General features: G+C 35.4%; 1 protein-coding gene across 8 annotated transcripts in view; it reads right to left on the bottom strand.

Moving 5' to 3' along the window:
* LOC309852400 (uncharacterized protein) overlaps positions 1 to 19163 on the bottom strand; it is a 48352-nt gene that overhangs the window by 12723 nt on the left and 16466 nt on the right. For 3 of the 8 annotated variants that reach the window (XM_082708865.1, XM_082708866.1, XM_082708864.1), the window contains 2 exons: positions 13178 to 13266; positions 11552 to 11681 (listed from right to left, as the gene is read on the bottom strand). In XM_082708865.1, coding sequence (XP_082564991.1) covers positions 11552 to 11681; positions 13178 to 13186 — 139 coding nt within the window. In that variant the 5' untranslated portion in view covers positions 13187 to 13266. Of the gene's footprint in view, positions 1 to 4239; positions 4324 to 8471; positions 8598 to 9680; positions 9822 to 11551; positions 11682 to 13177; positions 13267 to 19163 lie in introns of those variants that run through there. The other 5 variants (XM_082708867.1, XM_082708869.1, XM_082708870.1 and 2 more) reach the window with 5 other exon arrangements.

The raw sequence follows: 19163 nt of genomic DNA, 5'->3' as shown, positions 1-19163 counted from the left end.
ACAGATGTAGTGAAAAGGGCAATCTGTACCCCAATGTTTATAGCAGCAATGGCCACGGTTGCCAAACTATGGAAAGAACCAAGATGCCCTTCAACGGACGAATGGATAAGGAAGATGTGGTCCATATACACTATGGAGTATTATGCCTCTATCAGAAAGGATGAATACCCAACTTTTGTAGCAACATGGACGGGACTGGAAGAGATTATGCTGAGTGAAATAAGTCAAGCAGAGAGAGTCAATTATTATATGGTTTCACTTATTTGTGGAGCACAACAAATAGCATGGAGGACATAGGGAGTTAGAGAGAAGGGGGTTGGGGTAAATTGGAAGGGGAGGTGAATCACGAGAGTATGGACTCTGAAAAACAATCTGAGGGGTTTGAAGTGGCGGGGGGGGGGGGTGGGAGGTCGGGGTACCAGGTGGTGGGTATTATAGAGGGCACGGATTGCATGGAGCACTGGGTGTGGTGAAAAAATAATGATACTGTTATGCTGAAAATAAATAAATTTAAAAAAATTTTATATAAAAAAAAAGTAACAGAGAAATGGGGCCATATCAAGAGGAAATGGGTGTCAAGAGATTTGTTTATCCATTTAAGATGGGAGATGGGAAAAATTTCATGTTTGTGTGCAGATGAAAATGATTAGAATAAATACTAACAAGTTGATAAATGCAGAAGACTAACAAAAAAACAGAACATTGCTCCAACAATGTCCCTGAAGAGATGAGAATTAAGTGGCATTTAATATAAAAGTAGAGGACTGGTCTTAGATAAAGGTACATGAAGTTCATTTATCATAATAGGAAAAGAGGCCCAATGAGTATAGAGTAGGGAGACAGATCAGTGGGGCAGCAGAAGCTTGTAGAAGTTCTCTGATTATTTCTGTTACCTTGGTAAAATCATGACAATCATCTTGGAGTCAGGCAAGAGAAATCAGAAGTCATGATTATGCAAGTGACAACTTAGCTTTGAAGTAAACAAAAATTGATAGACAGAGAAAAAGGAACTAATAAATCCAAGATCATAGTAGAGAACTGTGATATTGTAAAGTAGTAAGATAACACAGTTGGTCTTTGTTCCTGATTTCTGGCAGGAAACTTCAAACTCAAAACTCTCGGAATTCCCTGAGTGATAAAGGTAAATGTTATTCATAACAAGTCCCTTTCAACCACAGCTGAGTTTATGCTAAGGAAGTGACTTTTGGAAAGTCCCTAAGGATGGTAGGCTGGTTGCCAGGGGAACCAACCATATGATCAGTGGGTTGGAAATTGCAGCCCCATCTTCTCACCTCTGGAGAGCAGAGACACTGGACACAGAGTAGGTTACTAATGCCTGTGATTTCATCAATAATAATAACCTGTAAGGCCCACAGAAGATGGGGTGAGATTCTTTAGAACTTAAGATATTTACTATTTTGGGGGCACCTGGGTGGCTCAGTGGGTTAAAGCCTCTGCCTTCGGCTCAGGTCATGATCCCAGGGTCCTGGGATCGAGCCCCACATCGGACTCTCTGCTCAGCAGGGAACCTGCTTCCTCTTCTCTCTGCCTGCCTCTCTACCTACTTGTGATCTGTCAAATAAATAAAATCTTAAAAAAAAAATTAGAAACTGTAAAAATAAAGCTAAAATATAATCCTAGAATTAACTTCTACATAATGTTTGTCATAAAAGGAAACAGCAATTAAACTTAAAATTTAGAACTAAATACCAAAAGAGCAACTTAGTGTGAAATCCTGATACTCAGATTATGTAATCACAGAAAACTTACAGTCTTAAATGCATTTATTAGAAAACAAGAAATAATTAAAAACAAAAGAATTAAGATTTCAACTCAAGAAGATGAAGAAACAAAACAAAAAAAGAATTAGCTAGCTAAAAATGAGAAAGTGAATAAGCCAGAATTTATAAAGAATAAAAATGGCTACAAGTTCATTCATTCCTTCCAAATCAAGTAAACGATAGAAATATATGACATGCTGGGGGGAAAAAATCAGATTGGGTACAAACCCAAAACACTGAAAAGGAAAAAGAATAACATAAATCCCCCAAATTAAGAAAAGTGCTTATGAGAAAAACCTATATATAATTCAAGAGTAAATTAGAAAAACTAGATTAAATGGATCAAATTAATACAAAATCATCCATGAAGAAAGAAAATCTGAGAATACAAAAAAAAAAAAAAAAGGAAAATCTGAGAATACATCAATAACCACATAAGAATTTTAAATGTGAATTCAATGTCTATGCTCCTAAAAGGCCATTGATACCAATGACTGATGGTATCACTGGTAAGATTATCCAAATCATTAAAGAATACACAATTCTAACCATACATAATTGTTGAACATAACAAAAATTTGGAAATCCACTCAAGTCATTTTACATAGTTAACTGAAATAACAGACAATGAGAGCTCAGGAAAACTAAGTCAATCTCATGAATCAACATTAGTAGAATTTAAAAATCGACATTAGCAATGTAGAATCTAGCTATGTATTTAAGGACTAATACACCACAATTAAATAAGGTTTATCCCACAAATGCAGGAGTAATTCAACATCAGAAAATCTACTTGAGGAGTGCTTGGGTGGCTCAGTCAGTTAAGCATCTGCCTATGGCTCAGGTCATGATCCCGAGGTCCTGGGATCAAGCCCTGCATCAGGCTCTCTGCTAGAAGGGGGTTGGCTTCTCCCTCTCCTTCTGCCCCTCATTGCTCATGCTCACTCTCTCTCAATCTCAAATAAATAAAACCTTAAAAAAGAAAAGAAAATCTATGAGATCCTATATTAAAAACTCTAAAATAAGAATGGCTCTTCTTTCACCTAATTAATTTAGAGTATTTACCAGAAACCTATAAAAACATATTCAGTAAACATTAGTACTTCCAAGAAAGTCTGAAAAAAGATAAGAATTGTTTTCAAATTATGAAATAATCAGCTCCTATGGGTTATAGTTTTCAAAAACTGGTACAAATAGAAAAGGAAGAAATAAGACATATATAAAACTCAAGTTATCTACCTAGAAATCCAATATCACGCACTGGAAATTATTAGATATTTCTGTAAGATTATCATTAACTTACAGAAATCAACATTTTATTATCTGTATGTGTCTGTATTGTGCATGTATGTATATATACTTGTATTAACCATTTAGAAAATATCATACAACAAAATATTCCTATGCATAGTATCAGTATTTATAAAGTACTGAGAAAATTGCTTAACAAGAAATGCAAAAGATTTTTTAAGAAAAAAAAAAAAAAGAAATTTACAAAGGATATAAAAAATAGATACAGCATGTTTAAAGACAGGATTCACAATTGTAAATATGTGAATGGTGCATCAGATTTCCTGAAAACACCTCGAAATGCTGGCTAACCTGTGACATATATCTTTTTAAAAGTATTCCATGCTTGAGGAGAAGGGAGTTGAGGGAAATTGGAAGGGGAGGTGAACCATGAGAGACTATGGACTCTGAAAAACAATCTGAGGGTTTTGAAGTGGGGATGGTGGGAGGTTGGGGAAACCAGGTGGTGGGTACTAGAGAGGGCACGGATTGCATGGAGCACTGGGTGTGGTGCAAAAACAATGAATACTGTTATGCTGAAAAGAGAAAAAAAAAGTATTCCATGCTTAAAAAAAAAAAAAAAAAAAAAGTAAAGAAGATCCAAAAGAGGCAGAGTGAATTGAGAAACTAGAGGTAAACATGCCCTGAAGTCACAGCTACCCTCATGACATTTGGTGACTTCAACTGCCACTTTGAATTTATCTTAATGTTTTGATAAAATCCAAGAGACAAAGCCATGGGCCCACAAAATGTCAGAGATCAGCACTGAACCTCTTCATAAAAACAGAACTATACAAGGCTTATAGTTCAAGGGAAAAATATCCATGGGACCTCAAAGGAAATGACAAGAAACATTTCAATCTTGGCCTAGACTTGCAATGAAAATAAAGAAAAAAATAATTTACACAGAAGCAGCATTATTAGACCTGTTCTCTATAATTACTGAATGCTGAAAGATATATATAAAATAATGACTGAAATATATGAAATGTAAAATATAAAGTCAAAACCATGAGAAAGGAACTAAACAGAAGCAAGGAAAAAAAAGTAAGATCTCGGGGAGGAAGAAAATATCAAAGCTCTAGAAATAAAACAATATAATCAATTATACTAAAATCTTAAGAAAAAAACCTTAAAAGCAGCCAGAGAGAAAATACAGATTACTTACAAAAGGAACAATAATGAGACAGAAGGCAGACTTCTCAAGAGCACAATAGAAGCCAGAAGACAGTGGAATAATATCTTCAGAGTGCTGAGAAAAAAATAATTGTCAGTACAGAATTCTATACCCAGTTAAGTCATCAAGCAGGAATGAAAGTGAAACAAAAGTTACTTTGCAATAACAAAAATAAAAACAGAGCGTTTACTAACAATAGGATTTGCCTAATGTATTTCATGACAAATAAAATGATCTCATCAGGAAGGTATAATAGAGGAGGAATAGTTTGCAAATAAAAGGATAATCAGGTGAGGGGCGCCTGGGTGATTCAGTGGGTTAAAGCCTCTGCCTTTGGCTCAGATTGTGATCCCAGGGTCCTGTGATCAAGTCCTGCATCAGCCTGCTTCCCTGACCACCCCAACCCCCCGCCTGCTTCTCTGCCTACTTGTGATCTCTGTCAAATAAATAAATAAAATCTTTTTTAAAAATTTAAAAAAAGATAATCAGCTGAATAAATCTATAAGCAAACACTTTCATTATAAAACAAAAATAATGCCCATTTTGGGGGTTAAAAAGAAAACAGAATTGAAATACCAGACAACATATTAGATAGGAAAGATTAATCAAAGTTAGAGCATTCTAAGACTCTTCATATATTCTTTATATTGTTCTGGGACAAGGGAGATACTAACTTTAGTCTTTGTTAAGTATGTATTCCTTAAGTGGCACAAACAGTAATAATAATGACAGGCACAAATACTCCTGAAATACTTAAACTCACCAGGAATCACAGGTATGTAGTGTTTGTAAAAGTACAGAGAAAGAGTGTACATTGAGGGTAGGCTCCTGGTAAGAATTCTGTGACAATGATGCTATTGTGACATAAGAGATGTCACTATCTCATCTCCTTATAGAACCTTAACTACATATCACAACAGCTTCCAATTTATTTCAAGGTAAACACAGTCCTTTCTATTTTTCAACTGGTTGCCTTGAAATCCCAGGTGTGAGAGTGGGGCATATGATTCATTCAAGATTTCTGTTTTCCTGTGTTGTTAATTTTAGCTATTCTGACCAGCGTGATGTAATATCTCTTTGTAGTTTTGTGTTTTCTTGATGATGAGTGATATTGAGCATCTTTTCATATGTCTGCTAGCCATCTGTATGTCTTCTTTGGAAAAATGTCTATTCATGTCTTCTCGCCCATTTTTTAACCGGATTATTTGGTTTTGGGGTGTTGATTTTGGTAAGTTCTTTATATATTTTGGACATAACCCCTTATCAGGTATGTCATTTGCAAATATCTTCTCCCATTTGTAGGCTGCCTTTTAGTTTTGTTGATTGCTTCCTACACTGTACAGAAGATTTGTATTCTGATACAGTCCCAACAGCTTATTCTTGCTTTTGTTTCCCTTGCCTCAGGAGACATATCTACTAAGAAGTTGCTATAGCTGATGTCGAAGAGGTTATTGCCTATGTTTGCCTTCAGGACTTTAATGGTTTCCAGTCTCACATTTAGGTCTTTAGTCAATTTTGAATTTATTTTTGTGTATGGTATAAGGAAGTGGTCTAGTGGTCTAGTGGTTTTGCATGTTGCTGTCCAGTTTTCCCAACAGCAGGTGTTGGCGAGAATGTGGAAAAAGGGGAATGCTCATGCACTGTTGGTGGGGATACAAATGGTTGCATCCACTGTGGAAAACCTATAGAAGTTCCTCAGAAAGTTAAAAATACAACTACCCTATGATCCAGTAATTGCACTACTAGGTACTTACCCATAAGATACAAAAATATCGATCCAAAGGGATACATGCACCCCTTATTTATTTATTTGACAGAGATTGAGAGAGAGATCACAAGTAGGTAGAGAGGCAGGCGGGTTGGAGTGGGAAGCAGGCTCTCTGCTGAGTAGATAGCCTGATGTGGGGCTCGATCCCAGGACCCTGGGATCATGACCTGAGCTGAAAGCAGAGGCTTTAACCCACTGAACTACCCAGGTGCCCCGCACACCCTATTTATAGCAGCTTACCAACAATAGCCAAATTATGGAAACAGCCCCAATGTCCATCAACGGATGAAGAGATAAAGAAGATGTGGTGTGTGTGTATGTGTGTGTGTGTGTGTGTGTGTGTGTATATATATATATATATATGGAATATTACTCAGCCATCAAAAAGAATGAAATGTTGCCATTTGCAGTGATATGGATGGAACTAAAGTGTATTATGCTGAGCAAAACAAGTCAGTGAGAGAAAGACAAATACCATATGATTTCACACATATGTAGATTTTAAGGAGCAAATGAACATAGTAGGGGGAAAAAAGAGAGGCAAACCAAGAAACAAACTCTTAACCATATAGAACAAACTGATGGCTTCTGAAGGGGAGGTGGGCAGGGGGATGGGTTAAATAGGTGGTGGGTATTAAGGAGGAGATTTGTTGTGATAAGCCCTGTGTTCTATGGGGGTGATGAATCACTAAATTCTACACCTGGAACTAGTGTTGCACTGTACTTAAATAAAAACTTGGAAATAAAAAAGACTTCTCTAAAGCAGTATGCAAATACATATATGGATTGAATGAGTGTCTTCATATTAATTAATACACTTAATAATTAATAAAAGGCCATGTTCATTAAATGCATATATTTTTCAAACATCACTGCAATTAATAAAAACTACAAAACTGTACTTGCATTAAAAGCAATACAGTATATGTGATAAAAAATTAAAGATAACCACTAAAGATATATAGTCTATGTCTTCCAAATTAAACAAGGGGGAAAATAGAATTAACAAAAAAAACCCCAAAGCTGAATCCATCTTGATTAAGAAATAAAAAATAAGCACAGAAGATTAAAAGAGTAAACAAACAGACAAAAAAATAAAAATATAAATAAATAAATAAATATTGCCTGGAAAAATAAATCCAGGCAATAGCAATTAAATGGAGTGAACCTTCAAATAAAAAAATAAATTCTCAGATAATATACTATAGTGCTTACCAAACATGTCTGAACATTTGAACAACCTAAGAAGTTTCATAATATATTTGTGTCCCATGTCCAGAGACTGTAATTTAATTGGTCTGGAGTGTGTCCAGGGATCTGGAATTTTTATTTTTATTTTATTTTATTTTTTTTTAAAGATTTTATTTATTTATTTGACAGAGAGAGATCACAAGTAGGCACAGAGAGAGAGGAGGAAGCAGGCTCCCAGCCGAGCAGAGAGCCCAATGTGGGACTCGATCCCAGGACCCTGAGATCATGACCTGAGCCGAAGGCAGCGGCTTAACCCACTGAGCCACCCAGGCGCCCGGGATCTGGAATTTTTAAAAGAACCCAGCTATGCATACAAATTTGTAAATCACTTCCACATTTTTTTTAAAAAAGTGGTTATGTCAATTGATACTGCCATCAGTAAGGTATGGATCACTTAAAAAACAAAACAAAGCAACAGATTTGTTCAAATATAATTCACATACCTACAGTGCATTCATTTAAAGTATACAATTAAATAAGTTTTAGTATATTCACAGAATTCTGCAACAATCACCACAACTACTTTTATATTTTTATCACTTCAAAAAAAAAGAAAAACCCTTGTACCTATTAGTAGTCATTTCCAATTTCCCTACTCTCATTCTCCATTCACCTTCACCTCCTACCCGAAATGCACTTGCAACCACTAATCTACTTTCTATTTCTATAGATGATCTATTGTAGACATTTCATAAAAATAGAATCATGTAATATATAGTCTTTGTATCTGGCTTCTTTCACTTAGCATGTTTTCAAGGTTCATCCATGTTGTAGCATGTATCAGTACTCCTTTTTATTGCTGAATATATTCCATCTTAAGGATAAACCAAATTTTATTCATTCTTTCATCAGCTGGTAGACATTTGGGTTATTTCCACATTTTGGCTACTGTATTGCTAAATAATTATCCATTATAAAATGATACCAAATTTTATTCATTTATTCATCAGTCAACAGACATTTGGGTCATTTTCACTTTTTGGCTATTGTGAAAATGAAGATTGTAGCATTTCTGCCACCAAAAGTTGTAAACACTTGGTACTACCACTTAAGTTTTTGCCCCTCCAGGGTATGTGAAATCATTATCTGACTGCGGCTTTAATTTGCATTTCCTGATTGTTAATGAGGTTGAGCACATTTTCATGTCTGTTGGTTATTTGTATTTCCCTTTAACATAATGATATTAACCCCTTATCAGATATACCACTTGTAAATATTGTCTTCCATTCAGTAGGTTGTCTTTTCATATTATACATGGGTGTCGTTGGTGTACAAAAGCTTTTTATTTTGATGTCGTCCCAATAGGCTATTTTTGCTTTTGTGTTCCTTCCTGAGGAGACATATTCATAAATATGTTGGTAAAAGTGATGTCCAAGAGATTATTGCCTATGTATTCTTTTAGTTCTATGATTTCAGGTCTTAATCCATTTTAAGTTTATTTTTATGTATGGTATAGGAAAGTGCTATAGTTTTCCTTCTTTTGCATGTAGCTGTCCAGTTTTTCCAGAACCATATTCAAAAGACTCTCTTTTCCCCAACTGAATATTCTTGCTGCCTTTGCTGTAGATTAATTAATGATGTATGTGTGGGTTTATTTCTGGGATCTCTGTTCCACTGATCTATGTGTCTACTTTGTGCCAGTACATACTATTTTGTTTACTAAAACTTTGTAGTATATCTTGAAATCTGAAATTACTATACCTCCAGCTTTGTTCTTTTCTCAAGATTGTTTTGCCTATTCAGGGTCTTTTGTGATTCCATATATATTTTAGGATTATTTGTTTCAGTTTTGTGAAAAATGCCATTGGTATTTTGTTAGGCATTGCACTGAATCTATGGTTTGCTTTGGGTAGTATGGACATGGACATTTCACAATTATTAATTTTTCCAATTCATGAGCAGGGAATATCCTTCCATTTGTGTTGTCTTGAATTTCTTTCATCAATGTTTTATAGTTTTCAGAGCATAAGTCATTCACTTCCTTAATTTATAACCTTTTCCTCACTGCCTATGCATGTCTTTTACCCAATTCTTCAAAAAAATTATTTACCTTTTTCTCATTCTATAAAAGCTTTTTATATCCTAGGTATTAATTTTACTGTTGTCAACATGAATTGCAAATATCTTCACCCAGTATCTTTTACTTTATGTCTTTTTATAAAGAAAACAATTTTCATGCAAATTTATCAATCTATTACTGATTATTATTTTTTTTAAATCTAACCAGAACCTTTAGAAATGTTCTATCTGGTTCTCTTTCAAAATTTATGAAAATCTCATTGCTTGTCATTTTTGTTATTTCACTTATTTCTTAAAACATTTCACCAACATTTCACATTTATATCTAATAATGCCAATAAGCCAAATCATTTGCCATGTAATCTATTGTTTCTTTACATTATCTATCACTCACCTATGACCTGTTTCCTTGTGGGTTTGATGATCTTTGTGACCTCCTCTTTTGTTGATCTTAATTTTGGGGAATTCTAAAGCCCTCTTACTTTCCTTCAGAGAGGATGTGCATTTTCTTTGGCCAGAAGTCAGAGGGCCCCACCTCAAAAAATAAAAAAAAAATTTGGACTCCTTTTCTGAAGTTGTTTAACTATATTTATTTCTTATCACTCTATCACTCACTCTTTAATTATGTTTTTTGTTCCTCCTAAGTTAACACCTACCCCAAGCCCTTTACACTTACTACTCCATCTGCTGCAATACCATTCCCCCATAGACTGGCCTGACTCATGCCCTTTTATCAGACAAGTCTTCCCTCAAACATTACCTCTTTAGAGAGGTTTTTGAAAATTTTCCTACCTAAGGGTCCTGGGTGGCTCAGTCGGTTAAGCATCTGATTCTTGTTTTCGGCTCAGATCATGATCTCAAGGTTTTGAGACTGAGCCCCACATCAGACTCCACATACAGCAGGGAGTCTGCTTGATATTCTTTCTCTCCCTCTTCCTCTGTCCCTCCACCCCCACTGCTGGTGCTTTCCCTCTCTCTAAAAGAATAAAAAAAAATAATCTACCTATAAAAATAGCCCACCCATACTCCCCAGTTAGCTCATTTGCCTATGAACTAATTTTTATCTTTACCTTTATTCATATTCTTTATTACTACTTGCAACTGTTATATTTACTAAATAAATGTATATATGTATATATATATAGGCATACAAATACATACATATATTTTTATTTTCTTGTTTACTTTTTATTTCTCCTATGAGAATACACAGAATATGAACCTTATCTAGGTCATCATTTCTCCAGTGCCTACTACAGTTCTTGGCAAAGAATAGGCTCTTAGTAAATGTATTTCAAATGAATGAGTACATTTTAAAGAAGGAGAAAATAATAGAAGTCTAAATTTTTAAAAAATCTAGAATGGAACAGATTCCCAAGTTCAAATAAAAGGGTTGTTTTCACTGGAGGAAAGGAAAAGGCCCTCCTTTGGCAGTGGGAAGGATTACCATAAAAGACCAAAAGGGAAAAGTAGGGATTAGGTGGGATTCTTTAGAGAGATTGTGCTGAAAAGCTCTTCCTTTTCTTTTCAAATGAAAAATTTTTTTTCCACATGACCTGGGCTCTGAAAGGCAGTGTACCAACCAATAACTTCATAAAGAATGAATGAGCAAGAGACAGTTACATTCCAGGGACTTAAAGAATCCAAAGAAAGTGATCATTTAGGTTGGAAAATCACTTGTGTGTCTCTTGTCTACAGGAAAAAAAACAATTAACTTTCTTAGACAATCATATATTCTTCCTGAGCTCTTTTCCAATAGAAGGTGGTTCTGGCACATTCATTTAATGTAAAATACAAAGTTCTTAAAATGTAGTATTAGATTATAAAACACAAATAAGAGAATGTATTTGTTGTAATGGACTGTGTTGACCTGACTTGATCTACCCTATTACTATGTAAATAATAAAGCTCTTCTATTAGAAAATCCATACATTTCAGCACCTATTTTTTAAAAAATATTTTGAGCTCCTTTAGCAGATCTAAATTGTAACAATGGATAGTCTGTTTTTAATATTTCAAGTGCCCCAGAATTCAAATCTAGCTCCTTGATAATCGAGGAAGACAGGAAGGCAAACAGACAGAAGACAGATAAATTATACTTGCAGAATGGAGAAGCCACATGTGCCCTCTGAAATACTACTATTTCTAGTAATTTAAAACCATTCTTTTGAGAATAGTAAGAGGCAATTCAGTTAATTACTTAAAAACAGAGAAAGCAGCCATTCCAAAGGTAAATCCTGAAATACTAGGGGTATATTTCCTTACCTACTAGTGACACCAAGTTACTATAGTTCTCCAACATCACATCTCTATACAAATCCCTTTGAGCAGAGTCCAGGTATTCCCACTCTTCCTGAGAGAAGTCAATGGCAACATCCCTGAACATCACTGATCTCTGAAACAACAAATATAATACTAGTTGTAGAAATAAAGAAAATATTTTTTCAATGGAGGGGAGATGATGGGGGAGCTCTCCACAAGGAAGCAATGGAGAAAACAGCAAAAAGCCACTGACATAAATAAGACACTAAAGATATCATAGCTTCTGGTGTGCCAATACATTCCTCTTTATTCATGTTGCTGTAGATATTTCCTGTATATAGAACATCTCATTATACAGATATGTTGGAACTTAAAGAAGATATAATGTCCCAATTAAAAGAAAAAACACACATAGGCATCCTGTATAATACTCTATTACTCGCTCTTTAATTATGCTTGTATCTTGTATATCATTCTCTCTTATTCTCTAAGATGTAAGAAAAATAACTGGGGAAGTTTTTCTGAAAAATCTTATAAAATCTGTACCTTGTAAGATTTGTATAGTTAAAGAATTTATTGAAATCTCAGTTCATCATCATATCAGACAGAATATATCATAAGCATTTTCCTTACCAATAATTTAGAATATGTTTTTAATAGGCTGCAAAATAGCTTCATATAATGTATATGTCTGACTTACTAAGTGTGCATATTTGAACATTTTAGGTTACATAAAAATCTCAAAAGCCAGGAGCCCATTTTGGGAGTTTATAATTTTCAACAACTTTTGCATGTGAATTATAATCTTTCTTGTTACTATTTATCACTTAAAAATGTACCCTTCCCTTGTTCTAAGCAACAAAGAGATAAAAAGATAATCTAAACTTATGCATACAAGGTTAACTCATAATTTTGATTCTCAAAATGATCTATATTATTGCTTTTTGTCAATTATGGATTCCCAGGGAAGATGCCTGATCTCTCTCTGTCTCTAATCATGTTCCTAACCAATCTTAACAGCTCACAGAACATAAGCTCTTGCCAGGTGTGGAGACAGAGTCCAATCAAAACTAATGATACTGTCTAACCAAGAAAAGTTCAGTTTTCTCATATGTGGTGTGATTTAACAAACTTCTCTATCTTATAAAATCAGGGAATCTGCTTCTGTCGTAACAGTGCTCCTAGTCTGAGATGCTCAAACTATTTTTGAATAATTATGAAAATATAGGTTAGATTAGAAAGACAAACTTCAAGAAGATCCTTATCACAAGAATGAAATGCTGGGGACCACATTTTTTTTTTTAATTTTTATTAAAAAAAAAAAAGATTTTATTTATTTATTTGTCAGACAGGAAGAGAGAGCAAGCGCACAAACAGGCAAAGGCGGAGAGAGAAGGAGGTTCCCTGCCGAACAAGGAACCCAGTGCGGGACTGAATCCCGGGACCCACAGATCATGACCTGAGCCGAAGGCAGCGGCTTGACCGACTGAGCCACCCAGGCGTCCCTGGGGACCACACTCTTGAGCGGGATTGGTTAGGAAGGAAATTTCAGATAAGAAATGCAAACATACACATACTCTGTAAAAAAAGTGACTGCTTAAAGAGAGCACAAAAAAACCACCAATTTACCTGAGCCATGGTTTTTAGCGCTGCAAGAAATGATCAATCCTCCTCTGGATTCCTAGCTTAGAGAAGCACAGAGTCTGAAAAAGGCAGAGCTGGAGAGAAGAAAACAGAACCATGAGACCATGCTTTTTGCAAAGCTCCAATAAGTAAGTTAGAATTATCTTTCTTGCTCTCTTCTTCCTGTCATTAGCTCCTGTCACCAAGATACTCTATGGGAGACATACAGGTGGTGGTTATTACCCTGATCAAACTCAATACTCTCTATATACAAACAATAATATTTAGAGCAACTTCTCTACCATTTCTGAAATAAAATATATAGATAATATGACAGATTTATATACATTATGCCAAAAATGGAGATAATGATCAACTGTTACATAAATTAAAAGGCAAAACTAAACACTTATGCTTTAAAACTACTTGAACAAATTCAGATTTATAAGATGACAATATTCAGCAAGGCATTTTTTTAAGTGCTATGTTTTAAATTTTAATTCCAGATTAGTTAACATACAGTGTTATATTAGTTTCAGGTGTACAATATACTGATTAGACAATTTTATATATTACTCAGTGCTCATAATGGTAAGTGTACTCTTAATCCTCTTCACCTATTTTACACATAGTCCCACCCACCTCCCCTCTAGTAACCAATGGTTTGTTCTGTATAGTTAGGAGCCTATTTCTTGGTTTGTCTATTTTTTCTTTGTTTTGCTTCTTAAATTCCACATGAGTGAAATCATATGGTATTTGTCTTTCTCTAATTTCATTTAACATTATACTCTCTATATCTATCCATGTTGTTGTAAATGGCAATGTTTCACTATTTCTTAATGGCTGAGTAATATTCCATTACATATACATACATATATATATATATATATATATATATATATATATATATGAACATATACTACCTTTTCTTTATCCATTCATCTATCAATGGACACTTGGGCTGCTTCCATAATTTGGCTATTATTAATAATGCAATAAATACAGGGATGCATAAATCTTGTCAAATTAGTGTTTTCATATTCTTTGGGTAAGTACCAGTAGTGGAATTACTGGATAATATGGTAGTATCTTGGCTATTGTAAATAATGCTGCTATAGGAGTACATGTATCCCTTTGAATTAGTGTTTTGGTATTCTTTCGGTAAATACCCAGATACGCAACTGCTGGATTGTAGGGTAGTTCTTTTTTTTAATTGACATATAATGTATTATTTGTTTCAGGGGTACAGGTCTATGAATCATCGGTCTTACACAACAACCAGCACTCACCACAACACTTACCCTCCCCAATGTCCATCATCCAAGTACCCTATCCTCCTAACCCTCTCCCCTCCAGCAACCCTATTTGTTTCCTAAGACTAAGAGTATGGATTATAGGGTAGTTCTATTTCTAACTTATTTTTTTTAATTTTCAGCATAACAGTATTCATTGTTTTTGTACCACACCCAGGGCTCCATGCAATCCGTGCCCTTCTAATACCCACCACCTGGTACCCTGACCTCCCACCCCCCGCCCCTTCAAAACCCTCAGATTGTTTTTCAGAGTCCATAGTCTCTCATGGTTCACCTCCCCTTCCAATTTCCCCCAACTCCCTTCTCCTCTCTATCTCCCCATGTCCTCCATGCTATTTGTTATGCTCCACAAATAAGTGAAACCATATGATAACTGACTCTCTCTGCTTGACTTATTTCACTCAGCATAATCTCTTCCAGTCCCATCCATGTTGCTGCAAAAGTTGGGTATTCGTCCTTTCTGATGGAGGCATAATACTCCATAGTGTATATGGACCACATCTTATTTATCCATTCGTCCATTGAAGGGCATCTTGGTTCTTTCCACAGTTTGGCGACCGTGGACATTGCTGCTATAAACATTGGGGTACAGATTGCCCTTCTTTCCACTACATCTGTATCTTTGGGGTAAATACCCAGGAGTGCAATGGCAGGGTCATAGGGAAGTTCTATTTTTAATTTCTTGAGGAATCTCCACACTGTTCTCCAAAGTGGCTGCACCAACTTGCATTCCCACCAACAGTGGAAGAGGGTTCCCCTTTCTCCACATCCCCTCCAACACATGTTGTTTCCTGTCTTGCTAATTTCGGCCATTCTAACTGGTGTAAGGCAGTTAGAATGGTTTTGTTATTTTAATTTGAATCTCCCTGAGGGCTAGTGACGATGAACATTTTTTCATGTGTCTGATAGCCATTTGTATGTCTTCATTGGAGAAGTGTCTGTTCATATCTTCTCCCCATTTTTTGATATGATTGTCTGTTTTGTGTATGTTGAGTTTGAGGAGTTCTTTATAAATCCTGGATATCAACCTTTTGTCTGTACTGTCATTTGAAAATATCTTCTCCCATTCCGTGGGTTCCCTCTTTGTTTTTTTGACTGTTTCCTTTGCTGTGCAGAAGCTTTTGATTTTGATGAGGTCCCAAAAGTTCATATTTGCTTTTGTTTCCTTTGCCTTTGGAGACATATCTTGAAAGAAGTTGCTGTGGCTGATATCAAAGAGATTATTGCCTATGTTCCCCTCTAGGATTCTGATGGATACCTGTCTCACATTGAGGTCTTTTATCCATTTTGAGTTTATCTTTGTATACGGTGTAAGAGAATGGTCCAGTTTCATTCTTCTACATATAGCTGCCCAGTTTTCCCAGCACCATTTATTGAAGAGACTGTTTTTTTCCCACTGTATAGTTTTTCCTGTTTTGTTGAAGATTATTTGACCATAGATTGAGGGTCCATATCTGGGCTCTCTGTTCCACTGGTCTATGTGTTTGTTTTTATGCCAGTACCATGCTGTCTTGATGATCACAGCTTTGTAGTAAAGCTTGAAATCGGGTAGTGTGATGCTCCCAGTTTTTTTTTTTGTTTTGTTTTGTTTTTCGACATTTCCTTAGCAGTTCGGGGTCTCTTCTGATTCCATACAAATTTTTGGATTATTTGCTCCAGCTCTTTGAAGAATACCGATGGAATTTTGATCGGAATAGCATTAAAAGTATAGATTGCTCTAGGCAGTATAGACATTTTAACAATGTTTATTCTTCTGATCTAAGAGCATGGAATGGTCTTCCATCTTTTTGTGTCTTCTTCAATTTCTTTCATGAGTGTTCTGTAGTTCCTCAAGTACAGATCCTTTACTTCTTTGGTTAGGTTTATTCCCAGGTATCCTATGGTTCTTGGTAAATGGAATCAATTCTCTAATTTCCCTTTCTTTATTTTCATTATTAGTGTATAAGAAAGCCACTGATTTCTGTACATTGACTTTGTATCCTGCCACGTTGCTGAATTGTTGTATGAGTTCACGACAGATCAAACCAACTCCACACATAAGAAGGGAAATAATCAAGATTATTGCTGAGATCAATGAGGTAGAAACCAGAGATACAGTAGAACGTATCAATGAAACTAGAAGCTGGTTTTTTGAAAGAATCACTAAGATCGATAAACCACTGGCCACACTAATCCAAAAGAAAAGAGAGAAAGCTCAAATTCATAAAATTATGAATGAAAAGGGAGAGATCACAACGAACACCAAGGAAGTAGAAACAATCATCAGAAGTTATTATCAACAGTTATATGCCAATAAACTAAGCAACCTAGATGAAATGGATGCATTCCTGGAAAAGTAAACTCCCAAAATTGAACCAGGAAGAAATTGACAACCTGAATAGACCAATATCTAGTAACAAGATTGAAGCAGTGATCAAAAGCTTCCCAAAAAACAAGAGCCCAGGACCTGATGGATTCCCTGGGGAATTCTACCAAACTTTCAAAGAAATAACACCTATTCTCCTGAAGCTGTTTCAAAAAATTGAAGCAGAAGAAAAACTTCCAGACTCTTTCTATGAAGCCAGCATTACCCTGATCCCCAAACCAGGCAAAGACCCTACCAAAAAGGAGAATTTCAGACCAATATCACTGATGAATATGGATGCTAAGATTCTCAACAAGATCCTAGCAAACAGGATCCAATAGCACATTAAAAAGATTATCCACCATAACCAGGTGGGATTCATCCCTGGGCTACAAGGATGGTTCAACATTCACAAATCAATCAATGTGATACAACAAATTAATAAGAGAAGAGAGAAGAACCATATGGTCCTCTCAATCGATGCAGAAAAAGCATTTGACAAAATCCAGCATCCGTTCCTGATTAAAACGCTTCAAAGTATAGGGATAGAGGGAACATTCCTGAACTTCATCAAATCTATCTATGAAAGACCCACAGCAAGTATCATCCTCAATGGGAAAAAGCTTGCAGCCTTCCTGTTGAGATCAGGAACACGACAAGGATGCCCACTCTCACCACTCTTGTTTAACATAGTATTAGAAGTCCTAGCAACAGCAATCAGACAACAAGGAGAAATAAAAGGTATCCAAATTGGTAATGAAGAAGTCAAACTCTCTCTCTTTGCAGATGACATGATTCTTTATATGGAAAACCCAAAAGACTCCACCCCCAAACTACTATTTGTAACTTTTAAAGGAAACTCCATACTGTTTTCCAGCATGGCTCCACAAGTTTGCATTCCCACCAACAATGCACAAGGGTTCCTTTTTCTCTACACCCTCACTAACACTTGTTTCCTGTGTTTTCTATTTTGGCTATTCTGACAGGTGTGAAGTTATATCTCAATGTGGTTTCAACTTGCATTTCCCTCATGATGAGGAATGTTGAGCATCTCTTCATGTGAACATCTCTAAGTCTTCTTCAGAGAAATGCCTGTTCATGTCTTCTGATCATTTTTTAATTGGACTATTCGGTTTTTCTGTTGAATTGTGTAAGTTGTCTTTATATTTTGGATACTAGCACTTTATCGGATTTGTCATTTGAGAAGATATTTGATATCTTCTTTTAGCTTTGGTGTTTCCTTGGCTGTGCAGAGGCTTTTTATTCTAAAATAATCTCAATATTTTATTTTTGCTTTTGTTTCCCATCTCAGGAGACATATTTAAAAACGTGTTGCTATGGCTGATGTCAGTGTAATTACTGTCTGTGCTCTCCTCTATGATTTTTATGGTTTCTGGTCTCACATTTAGGTTATTAACTAATTTTTAAATTTTTGTGTATCATGTAAGACATTGGTCTAGTTTCATTCTTTTGTATGCTGTCCAATTTTCGAAGCACCACTTGTTGAAGAGAATTTTTTCCATTGCATATTCTTGTCCTTTTTTTGTCCAAGACTAATTGACTTATAATTGTGGGTTTATATCCAGGCCCTCTATTCTGTTCCACTGATCTGTTTTTCTGCCAGTACCACATTTTACATAGATTACTACAGCTTTGTAGTATATATTGATACCCAGAATTGTGATACCTCCAGTTTTGTTCTTCTTTCTCGAGATGGCTTTGGCTAATGGAGGTCTTTTGTGGTTCCATATAAATCTGAGGAAATGCTGTTGTATTTTGATAGGGATTGCCTTAAATCTGTAGTTTGGGGACACCTGGGTGGCTCAGTCAGTTGCGTGTATGACTCTTGGATTTTGCTCAGGTCATTATCTCAGATTCCTGGGAGGAAGCCCCACATCAGGCTTCATGTTCAGTAGGGAGTCTGCTTGAGGATTCTCTCTTCCTCTGTCCTCCTCTGACTTGGGTACTCTCTCAAAATAAATAAATAAATATTTTTTAAAAATCTGTAGACTGCTCTGGACAGTATGGACATTATAACAATATTTGTTCTTTCCATTCATGAGCATGGAATATTTTTCCATTTGTGTTGTCTTCAATTTTTTTTTCATCAATTTTAAGTTTCTGTCACCTCCCAGATCTGTCATCTCCTTGGTGAAGTTTTTTCCTAGATATTTTTCCCTAGATTTTTTACATTTTCATTTTTTAAAAATTTTCCTAGATATTTTATTCTTTTTGGTACAATTGTAAATAGGACTGTTTCCTTCACTTTCTGAAGCTTCATTATTACTGTATAAAAATGCAACAGATTTCTGTATATTGATTTTGAATCCTCTCA

The sequence above is a fragment of the Mustela nivalis genome (genome assembly GCF_964662115.1).
Source record: "Mustela nivalis genome assembly, chromosome: 18".
NCBI classification, from domain to species: Eukaryota; Metazoa; Chordata; class Mammalia; order Carnivora; family Mustelidae; genus Mustela; species Mustela nivalis.
This window is presented reverse-complemented; position numbering and strand designations above follow the sequence as displayed.